This window comes from Pelobates fuscus, chromosome 2, assembly GCF_036172605.1.
Source record: "Pelobates fuscus isolate aPelFus1 chromosome 2, aPelFus1.pri, whole genome shotgun sequence".
Classification (NCBI taxonomy): domain Eukaryota; kingdom Metazoa; phylum Chordata; class Amphibia; order Anura; family Pelobatidae; genus Pelobates; species Pelobates fuscus.
Genome location: NC_086318.1, coordinates 204,132,889 through 204,145,269, shown reverse-complemented (window position 1 = coordinate 204,145,269; position 12,381 = coordinate 204,132,889). Strand labels below are relative to the sequence as shown.

Below are 12,381 nucleotides of genomic sequence, written 5' to 3'. Positions count from 1 at the left end.
TTCATTTCTATGCAGATGACATGCAAATCTACCTGTCCTCTACTGTTCTCTCCCCATCCCTCTTGACTAGTGTCTCTGACTGCCTCTCTGCTATTTCTAACTGGATGGCTGCCCACTTCCTTAAACTCAACTTGACCAAAACTGAAATTCTGATCTTTCCTCCCTCAAGTGTTGTTACTCCTGTGTCTGTCTCCCTCCAAGTCAACGGTGCTATGATCAGCTCCACCACGCAGGCTCGCTGCCTAGGTGTTCTCTTTAACTCCGACCTCTCTTTCAAGCCTTATGTTCAGTCTATCGCCAAATCCTGTCGTTTCCATCTAAAAAACATTGCGCGCATCTGACCCTACTTAACGCCAGATGCAACTAAGGTGCTGGTCCATTCCACTGTCCTTTCTCGCCTTGACTACTGTAATCCGCTTCTCAGTGGTCTTACGTGTTCCCAACTTGCGCCGTTACAGCCCATAATGAATTTCGGCAGTGAGGCTCATCTTCCTGTCCGCCCGCACCTCCCACGCCTCACCCTTCTGTCAGTCCCTACATTGGCTTCCTATAAGATATACGGCTAAATTTAAAATTCTGGTTCTTGCTTTCAAATCTCTACATAATGCTGCTCACACCTATCTATCCTCCCTAATACACAAGTATGTCCCGTCTAGGCCCTTACGATCTGCTGAAGACTTACGTCTATCTTCTGTCCGTACTCCCACCACTGATGCACGCCTTCAAGATTTCTCAAGGGCTGCACAGTTCCTGTGGAACTCGCTTTTCTCCTCCATTAGATCCTCACCCAGTCTACACTCCTTCAAAAAAAATCATTAAAAACCCACTTCTTCACAAAAGCATATCAATTAAACTGTTAATAGCTCCCGACTGATTCCTCTTTTGCAACTGTCACTAGTCTAATACTATCCTTACCTTTTTGTGTCACTTTACCCCACTCCCTCTCGCATGTAAGCTCATTGAGCAGGGCCCTCAACCCCTCTGTTCCTGTGTGTCAAACTTGTCTGGTTACAACTACATGTCTGTTCGTCCACCCATTGTAAAGGGCTGCGGAATTTGATGGCGCTATATAAATAACAACATAATAATAATATGAGGTCTGAACATCAATCTAGGCCGATGTTCCAGTCAGGAGAGAAGTGGAGGGGTGGGGGGAGAGAGTGGTTCCTCACATGTTTTGAGTGCCCATTCAAAGTGGAAGTGAGTGCTTCTCTATTAGAATCATGTTATCAGGGGAGTGTGGCAAATGTGCATTCACTGTAGGATAACAGCGTTTCCCTATGACCGACATTAGATTAGAGGCAAGTAATTTCTATTTGAGGATAACATGGGACCCTAAATCTACATAACAAAAGGAACACTCAAATGTTAAAACAAATGTATTTCTTTTGAACATTTGGAGTGTTCCTTTAATATATTAAGTAAAAACAACTGATAGAATTAATAGATACATAAATGTTTTTATTTATGATTTCTAAGTAAAATATGTTACACCTGTTACCTTATTAGAAAATGTTAGAAAACAAAAAAACATAAATTTACTTCTAATTTAAAATACACATAGTGCTTTGAATTTTGGAGAAAAATAGTATCAATTGCAATTTTTGGCTCTTTAGAGTTAGCTTTTAAATTGTACACAAATTTTGTCCAGGACTCATTAGGACAAACAAATGTGATTTCAAATGTGTACTATCGTCAACCAAGGAAAAAACTATTTGTGATGGTTCACCCTGTCTCTGGAATTGTAATCCCTTTTGTTTCATTCACCTATGTGTTCGGGATATTTCATTCACCTTCGTTTTGTACTTTATTCCATTCCCCTAACGAATGAACTACCGAACAATCGGACCACCCGTGTGAGGAGTGTGCCACTCATTAACCCGTCACCTCATTAACATTCCTAAACAGCAAGCGTTCTAAGCAATTGGCTGGCTGGTCGCCGTTCGACATGTGAACACGTGGCAACGGCCATCTTTAGCCGCAAACACAAAGAGCGGCATTTGGTCATCAAGTGCCTGGAACCCAAATCGGACACTCGACGACGAGAACACCACTAGAACATCCCTTCCATCAACGTTCGGCTAAACGATGGGAATTGAACAGTGTTTGGTGGGACTGAATCTATCCACAAACTATTACGTTCGGTATTTTGGACTATATTGAGTTATATTGAGTATTCTCGAAAAAGACCTCCATGACCATACCGAACCCCTGACCCGATCTGGGTGAGTTTTGGATATGTTGGTCACCCAGATCGGGGCTATCAGGGGATATAACTCTTGTTGGGTTTCCATGGGTTTTAGGGGTACTGCTGAAATATGTGTTTTCGGCGTGGAGATAATTGAGTTAGTACAGTTCATGACTCAATTATCTCCCAAGCACAGGGGAGGGATTGTCTCATTATATATGGGAGTGTCCTGGATCTGAGAGCCAATGTAACTGTGTATTTGTTTCTACTGTGGTCTTCTCTCAGGTCCAGGTGGAAGTGCCCCTTGCATGGGGATTGTCATAAAAGGCTGTGTGTCACTAGCTCTTGTAAGAGCTGTTCCTGCTCTGCATTACAACATCCCTCCCACCAGGGTGAAAAGAACATCTCTGGCGGTGGAACCCCTCTTCCCATCGGGGTGGCCGCCACACTTTTTTTTTTTACCTTTCTAATCATACCATTCCCCCTACACCAAGCAAGAACTATGTGGAAGATAGAATTATCACTAAAGGAAAAACAAATCATCGCACAGAACAACCAAGTTCTTGGCTGTGAGCCAGCATTTACACATCTAAAAGAAAGGAGGAAAAATGAACTGTGAACTATTCTACAGAAAAGCTGGCAAAAAAAATCTGCCAGAACCTAGAAAATAGAACGATAAATCTCAGAAGCTTCTCCGGACATAATTATCTCGAGGAAAGAGAAAGGAAAAAAAGATGCTAGTAATTCAAGTGTAATCTATAGAACAAGTCAAGTCATCACCAAATATTGTTCTAGTAAGGCAGACGCAGCAGTATATGATAAATACTCCCCACATTCTCTGAGCAGACTGAGACGTACATTTTTTATCATGTTTCTCTTAGTTTATCTCTGTCACCTTCAACTCTCCATCTGCTTTAATAATGACTCAAGAGGATAGATGTCTCAGTAATGCTAATCTCTGTGTTCTTCGGTTTTGCTATGTGCAACCTGATTTTATAGCATGTGATTCAAATTAATAAAATGGGCAAGAGGGAGGAGGGCAAATGTTGACAGTAAAACCACAGTTTAAAAAATAAATATAAGATTAAACATATAAAATGTTACAGTAAATGGAAAATCACAAAACCAAATTAAAATTGAACATTATAATATTAAAAATCGTCCCCCGTTTCCAATGAAGTCATCAGTTGTGATGAATTTTGTCCAATTCAATGCTTCTCACTGAGACATTTTCTCATAGAGGACACATTTTCAGAAATCGCATGGCTCCACAACAATATTTCTTTCAGAAAAGCACTGAATCCAATGCTATAACTCAATTCAGATCATTGTGATAGAGAATCATTGAATCTAATGCTTCTTTATCAGAAATAGGGAGCACTACCATGTGCCTGCAAGCAAAGTGTCTACACAAGTGGACAAGGAGTGTGGTGGACCACAAAATATAATGTAGTAAGGCAGAGAGGGGAAGGATGATGCACATAAAGGTGGTAGGTTGCAAAATGGAGGCGGAAATGAAAATATTCAGCAAGTGATTTGGACTGTGTGCGCATGAGCCTCATGCAGACAGTCCTACAGACTTCTCCCTGCAGGAGTGCATGAAGTACAAGAGCTCATTACATCGTTGCCAGCGTGCGATGCAGACAGACTTTTATTTATTTATGTTTTTTACATAGCTCACATTTGTCAGTCTGACTAAGTCACATGTGCTGGATGTATAATTGCTCTCTGGCACAAATTTACGAATATCTCTGTATATGCAGCTTTTTAAGCTAAAATGCTGCACATACAGATTGCTTGCTCCAAGACGACTTCTAAAAGCAGAAGTGATCATGGTGATTGGAATAACCCTTGAAGGGTTATCTTTGCAGCTCAGTTGCTAAATACTTGAATAAATGGTAAGTTAGGAGGGCAGTAAGGCTGCAGTTTGGTACTAACCAGCATGTAACGATGAGTTCTATGTATTGTATAATAAATTAAAACCTATAGAATAGTGCAACTGGTGGCCTGTGAAGGGTATCCTACCTTTATCTATACAGGATACAGCTATATCACACAGCTCGGGAGATCGTTCTTCCAGTAACTGCTGATGAATGTTCACACATCTTAGAGTCCACCATGGTACCAACTGGAAAAGAAACAACAATATCCATAATTAAAAAACGTATTCAACATTGACAAGGTTCAATGTGATCCTTATGTCTCCAAGCACCTTAAATGTGCTTTCAGCATTACTTGAATTATGATGATCTGGATGCCTAGAAAATGTCAATTGTACATAATGTCTTTACAGGGAGATATTGATTCACATATTTCCAGGCACTATGCCTTAATAAACTATAAACATACATGTGCAAAATCCAGCTTTTAATATTTATGTAAATGGGGACATGCTCCTATTGCAGATTCATTACACTGTCACACAGAATGATATGCCACGTGTTTTCAAGAATGTCAAATGAACCTATTGTGGTGAGGAGCCAAGTACTTCAACCGGGACTCATGACCTCTCTTACCTTCCATTTGTTTTTGTTTTTTCCATTACAAATGTATAGATATATTCCGGCTAAATAATAATCAGCAAATAAAGAGTATATACATCACCACTATGCATTTCAACATTACTATGTTTAAATACTTAAGAATCACGAAGGATACTGTCATCACAAGATCCTGGTCTACAGAGACAATAGTTGGATGTGTACGGTTTAACTCATCTACAGACAGCATGTCTCCATAGAGATTAGGGAATTAAAAGGTGAACATTCCATGTTAGCAGTGTCTTTAAAGGAGTTAGTAAAATTCTCTGTATCTACTGAAAACAACAGGAATCATTTTTCCACTTTTTTGGTATGCAGGTATTAACAAAGAATTACTAGTTTAGCTACTTTTATATATATTAAATAATAATAATATGGAATGTATCAAAGAGCTCCGAACAAATTTGAAATTTATTGACATCTTAAAGGGACACTATAGTCACGTGAACAACTTCAGCTTAATGAGGTTGTTCTGAGAAAATACAGTGTTTACATTGAAAGCTAGGAACTGAGAGTGAACCAGAGGGACTTCTGAGTTGATGGAGGCATAATATGCCTCCATCCACTCAGATCTGCTGTGCACGAGCATCCTGTGATTCAATATCTCCTCCCACTGCATGCAGACACTGAACTTTCCTCATAGAGATTCATTGATTCAATTCATCTCTATGAGGAGATGCTGATTGGCCAGGGCTGTGTTTGAATCATGCTAGCTCTGCCCCTGATCTGCCTCTTTGTCAGTCTCCGCCAATCCTATGGGGAAGCATTGTGATTGGATCAGGCTACAACTTCTGCTGATGTCAGCAGACTGTTTTTTTTTAGGCAGGCAAACAGCATGCAGATTTACAGCTTCTGGCTTTAATACAGTAAGATTTTTTACTATATTTATGGAGGCATGAGGGGCCCAGGGGGGCTAGATGGTTGTGTTAACACTATAGGGTCAGGAATACATGTAGTTGCACTGGTGACTATAGTGTCCCTTTAAACTCCTGTGATTCGGTCATACAAAGCGGTCTGAGCTTTCTTTAAGTGTCAGTAAAGTTATAGTAAATATTATTTACATTATTTCAACAAGCAGATCACGTTTTAGAATCCTGGGCTGCACCGTCATCTGCACAATTATTCCCTGTAGTAAAGAGATACTAATGCACAAATCATTCCCATACAGTCTGAGAGCCCTAATCTCAAGCAGAATTAGGATGTACTTTTCCAAGTCTGCCTGAGATTAGCAGGAGTTAAACTCCCGAGCGGCACCTGACGGCATTTTAAAAACCGCAGTCAAAATATTTGCAGCCCACAACTTTAGCTCCTACTAATCTAATACCTTACATAAGACTAACACTAAACATAAATCCCAACAATACCTTAACCCAAACCATTTACCGCTGCTGAACCCGAACACAAATGATTACCACTAACCTAAAAATTCTATTCAATACAACAGATATATAATGGCAAAGCCAGCAATAGGGGGGAAATAATGCCAATGGGGTTCTACAGTCATTTAAAAATCTTTGATTTGAGGTTTATTATGATACCTCTAGGTCCCTTTAACGGCATTATTTTCACTATATATATGTGTGTGTGTGTGTGTGTGTGTGTGTGTGTATATATATATATATATATATATATATATATATATACATACACAAAAAAGCAGGTTAATCCTTGCTCTTTGATTTATCCCATTTAATGTAGTTGCCGGGTGCTAAAAAAGCCACAGCCAAAATATCAAAAAAATAAGGTAAAAATTGGACTTGCACTCACAATCTTGTAGAGGGTAGTAGAAAAATGTATCTGGAGTTATTCCATAAAATACAAAATCGACGTTTCAGCCCACGTTCGGGGGCTTTCCTCAGGATGAGTAAAAATCTGAGGAAAGCCCAGAACGTGGGCAGAAACATCGATTTTATATTTTATGGAATAACGCCAAATAAACTACTCGCTACAAGACCGTGAGTGCAAGCTACTACTACTCGCTACAAGACCGTGAGTGCAAGCCCAATTTTTTTTAAATATATATATATATATATATATATATACACATACATACATACATATATATATATATATATATATATATATATACATAAATACATACATACGCTGTATATGAGACTGTTAGTCAGTCTCTAATCGATTGTTCACGTGCACTTTAGTTATGCTTAGATGCACTTTGGATCTTCATACACTTTATATGATACTTTATAGTAATCTTTGATTATATTATTATATATGCACTTAAAGGGACACTATAGTCAACCTGAACAACTTCAGCTTAATAAAGCAGTTTTGGTGTATAGAACATGCCCCTGCAGCCTCACTCCTCAATCCTCTGCCATTTAGGAGTTAAATCCCTTTGTTTATGAACCCTAGTCACACCCCCTGCATGTGACTTGCACAGCCTTCCATAAACACTTCCTGTAAAGAGAGCCCTATTTAGGCTTTCTTTATTGCAAGTTCTGTTTAATTAAGATTTTCTTATCCCCTGCTATGTTAATAGCTTGCTAGACCCTGCAAGAGCCTCCTGTATGTGATTCAAGTTCAATTTAGAGATTGAGATACAATTATTTAAGGTAAATTACATCTGTTTGAAAGTGAAACCAGTTGTTTTTTCATGCAGGCTCTGTCAATCATAGCCAGGGGAGGTGTGGCTAGGGCTGCATAAACAGAAACAAAGTGATTTAACTCCTCAATGACAGTGAATTGAGCAGTGAAATTGAAGGGGAATGATCTATACACTAAAACTGCTTTATTTAGCTAAAGTAATTTAGGTGACTATAGTGTTCCTTTAAGCTTAAATGCGCTTTATACAATCATACACTTTATATGAGATTCCAAACTAGTCTGAGTATATTATTATGCATGCACTTTAATTACAACTAGCACTTCCTCTACATTTTTTGCACTTTCAAACACTTATTGTTCAAGATGGACAATATGATAGTAGTACTATATATGTTTTGCTAGATTTTGTCATAACAAATATGTCTCTTTATTTGGACTAGGTGATTTTATGGGATGACTCTGCTTTGTTCTCCTTGTGGATTATGAAATAATTTGCGACATACATTATATCTACTTAATATTGATTTACATGTAAATCCCTCCCCTGATCGGCGCATTCCGGTAGCCATGGGAACGCACCTAAACCCATGTCTGGAGGTGGGCAGACCAAGCTCAGCTGAGAGGAGGTATTCTCCCAACAGCAACAGAACACTGATGAATAGCCAATAGCCGCGATGCGTTGGTGGTTTCCTTGGTAATGTGTCATAGCCGGACATGAGGATCGTTCCTTGCCGAAACCGCTGACGTGCGAGTAACCATTGGAATAGCGCACATGCACCGTGGTATCAGGATCACGCCAATCAATGAATGGAATGATTTGGTGAGTGTGTATAGGATATCAGTCCTATATAAAGCCTCTTACTTTGTAGTATGTTTTTTATTTTTGTGTGTCCTGATGAAAGAACAGTTCAGGGGCTGAAACTTTGACCTGGATTAACTTTCAAATAAAGAAGAAATCCTTGGAAATACCAGAGTGCGTGCGTGCGTGTGTGTGTATGCAAGTTTTCCCATAGTTGACTATGGGATACCAGGACTGGCAGCGAGAGCTCAGCTAGCTTCTGTTTTCTGAGAGAATAGAGGGGTTGTTTCACATTCCTGGGAATTAGCATGACATCCGGAACATTATTATATTTATTGCGTTAACCATAATTATTTATTTTTTATTTAAATTTTTTAAATAGGCTTTAAAAATTTATGTTTAAGGTGTTTTAGTAAGCCTCCAGTAATTTAAAATAGTTTTTATTATTTATTTACAATTAAAGACATTTTCACACTCAGGTAGTTATTCATTTGAAAAAAGAGAATGTAACAATTATTTATGTATATATTTTTTCACTTTAACCTTTCGAATTCAAAATCGCAGAGAAATGTTACAAAGAGAGCAGATTTCTAAGAAGCCTGGCTGTTTAACTTTTCTCTTAAATCCAAAATGCTTGGTGCGTGAAAAAAAATAAATGAAAGCAAATGGAAATCTTTAATCTTTCACATGCGTAAATTAGTCTCGTCTGATGCTCTTTTGGTCTCTGGGAGTAAGTATTTTTTTGCATCTAGGTTTAATGGGACACTCTAAATCTTTCACATTTGATTTACGTAGCAACATAATTTTAAATCCTGAACAGTAATGCCACATTTTTACACACAAATGTGGACACAGTAGTGAGATTTTAAGATCACAACATGGATCATAAAAAAAATAAACAAATTATTATTTAGAATCCATATGAAGCTATCCCCATTGATTCGCTTTGAATTCCTGCCAGTTCTCACTTTTGTGAATAACCCTTTACAGGTATAACTACCTGAACTTGAATGCTTATTATCCTATAAATACTATGAGTGTTTATTTGAAGCACAGAGTGAAAATTCCATGGCTTATATATCATGTTAGAATATGCAGTGTTGTCCATTTGAGATAACTTGAGTTTAGTGATATAAAAAGGAAGTGCGCAGCTCTTAAAGGAACACTGTAGGGTCAGGAACACAAACACATATTCCTGACCTTATAGTGTTAAAACCACCATCTAACCCAGCTTGCACCCCCTTGACTCCTAAATATAGTAAAATATTAATTGTATTCAAGTCTGCAGCTGCTGGCTCTGCCCCTGTCTGCCATTGACCTGCCTGCTGTCTGCTGACATCATCAGAAGTGGTTGTCTGAGCCAATCACAATGCTTCCCCATAGGATTGACTGAGACTGTCAAGGAGGCAGAGCCAGCACAAGTCAAACACAGTCCTGACAATCAGCATCTCTTCATAGTGATGAATTGAATCAATATATCTCTATGAGGAAAGTTCAGTGTCTGCATGCAGACGGTGTAGACACTGAATGGCAGTGCTGCTCACTGTGCAACACTGCCCCAGAAAGCACCTCTAGCAGTCATCTTAGGAGTGGTCCGTGGAGTTATCACTAGGCTGTAATCTAAACACTGCATTGTCTCAGTGTTTACAGCATAAAGCTTGAAGGGAATAATTATACTCAACAGAACAAATGCAATAAGCTGTAGTTGTTCTGGTGACTATCATATCCCTTTAATGGAAAAATAAGTTCATATGGGAAATGATCCAGATCTATTATTAGTATTATTTATTGTTTTATATCAAGCATCAGCAAATTCTGATAACCGAAGAATACAAGAGGGTTGCAGAAAATCTGACATATAAATATATGAAATATGTACATATGAGACAACTACAAAAAAGGGCTCTGCTTTTTCAATGTTATTATCTAGCCGGTGGCTAGGGGTGAAAGACAGAAGGTGACAGACAGATTGCATTTATCCAATTGAACAATGAGAACCAGGATAGGCAACTGGTCACCTTCATAATCTGGACACCAGAGTTTTGGTGTAGTTAAGCAGCAGTTTTCTCTGAACAAGTGGGTTTTAAAAGATGTTTAAAGAAGATGAATTTGAGGGTATATCTGGCAAAGTAAAGAAATTCGAGAGGAGCGAGGAGAAGAGCGAGGAGAGGAGCTGGGGCATCCAAGAAAATCATGGATCTGAGATGGATAGAGGGGCTGACAGTAGCACAGTAGAGGTGCTACACGGCATAAGAGGGTATTAATTAGAAAAAAAATGGGGGAGGGTGGAGTGACATTACCTGTTTATGCAAGTCATTTGCTTTTCTTTCTCTTCCCAACTTGTGTTTAATAAAAAAAGTAATTTATTTAAGATACTGAAAATAATCTTTATATTTATTTTTATAGTGATGTAAACAGGGAGAATTTGAAAAAATAGGTAAACATGCATGTAACGAACGCTGGTATTTCAGATACCCATTCGTTTACGCACGATCTGCTAGAAGCTGAGTGATTATAGCTCGCAGTTCGGGTGTTGATTTGAACGTTTTCCAGACAAAACACAGCATTCCAAGTATATTCACCAAGCAAATCAGACGGATACCCAAATATCAGCCTAGACTAGATGAAGGGTACAACAGGAGTGATTTTATTCAGGCCAACAGGCCGGCTTATATGCAGTTACAAATGTACAGGATTTACGGTACAGGGGCATTCCCTGCTGTGCAGTCGGTCTCTTACAGGAAGTCTAAAAACCAAACAAATCCACGAACAGTTCCCCTGGCTAATAGGTAGCGATTGTTCCCCTAGTTCGTGGGAACAAACCTACCAAATAGCGCTCTCCTGGCTTGTCGGTGAAAAGAAGCAGGCGTTCGCGAAATCGACCGGCGTTCGGGAAGTTGAGCGTCCGACTTTTGTTCTAGACACTCGACGACCAAGTCCCGCTGCCTCCTTTCGTGGGACCAAGATAGCCACCATTTTCTCCCGCACATTTGTCTATACGAATGACGGCCACACAGAGAGAGCACTTAATTTGCAATCTTCTTTGTAGTTAATGAGCCAGGGGGTGGTTGATGTACGGTAGTTTTATCTACCGAACAAAGAAAAAATCTAAATAACTGAATACAAAGAGTTGATTTTTCACATTGCTCCCCCTTAGTTCCATGGTCGTCATACCCGCCTAGACACTGCCGGGCTGGCTTGGGGATGTCCAGGGAAGTCGATTAAGGTTCCAGCTCGGTTTGTCGTGATAAACCATCAGCATTGCCGTTCTGTTTGCCTGGCATGTACTGTGTGAAAGTATTTACTTTGATTCCAAGGTTCAAGCTTATAGAGGTCATATTAGATATCCTATATTAAAATTGGCTTACTTGGACTCAGGAAATGCTTAAAGGACCACTATAGTGTCAGGAAAACAAACCCCCCACACCTTCAGGGTCCCCCTTCCGCCGGGCTCAAGAGGGGTTAAACACTTACCGTTCTCCAGCGCCAGGCTCCCTCTGTGCTGGGGAACTCTCCTACCTCTTCCGACATCAGCGCTGAATGCGCATGCGCAGCAAGTGCCGCTCACGCATTCAATCAGTCCATAGGAAAGCATTTCTCAATGCATTCCTATGGACGTCAGCGTCTTCTCACTGTGATTTTCACAGTGAGAAGCGCAGAAGCGCCTCTAGCGACTGTCAGTGAGGCAGCCACTAGAGGCTGGATTAACCCTATTGTAAACATAGCAGCTACTCTGACACTGCTATGTTTACAGCAGCAGGGTTAACCCTAGATGGACCTGGCACCCAGACTACTTAATTGAGCTGAAGTGGTCTGGATGCCTATAGTGGTCCTTAAACGCTTAAAACGACACTTAAGACCATATATGTCTAGTTCCGGGAGCAGATAGCCCCCACCTGAGCGGTCTCTCCTTAATCAGTCTGTTCTTTCTCTTTCTCGGAACTGATCTGTTATATGTACGTGACGTTCATCCCTATGTCTTATCTGTAATTACTCCTTTCACTCCCTTCCTATTACTGTCCTACGAGTATTTGCATGTAAGCACTTACTTTTTAATGTATAAAAACACATACTGATAAACGACAGAGGCTTATTTTGATTACCAACAGGTGTCTATGGTCTAATTAACGCTTCTCCAAGTGCACTTGAAATAACACCATGGGCTCCCTTGAATATCCCAAAGATCACATCGGATCTATATCAACTGCATGGTGAAATTGTAGGGTTGCAGGGCCAGGCTCCAGCGTAGCAAAACGGGGATTGTCTCCAGCAACTCGGTTTAACCA

At 39.7% G+C, this 12,381-nt stretch overlaps 1 protein-coding gene across 3 annotated transcripts in view; it reads right to left on the bottom strand.

The window, feature by feature from the left end:
* TTC27 (tetratricopeptide repeat domain 27) overlaps positions 1-12,381 on the bottom strand; it is a 559,369-nt gene that overhangs the window by 435,426 nt on the left and 111,562 nt on the right. For all 3 annotated transcript variants that reach the window (XM_063443110.1, XM_063443111.1, XM_063443112.1), the window contains one exon: positions 4,214-4,316. In XM_063443110.1, coding sequence (XP_063299180.1) covers positions 4,214-4,316 — 103 coding nt within the window. The remainder of the gene's footprint in view (positions 1-4,213; positions 4,317-12,381) is intronic.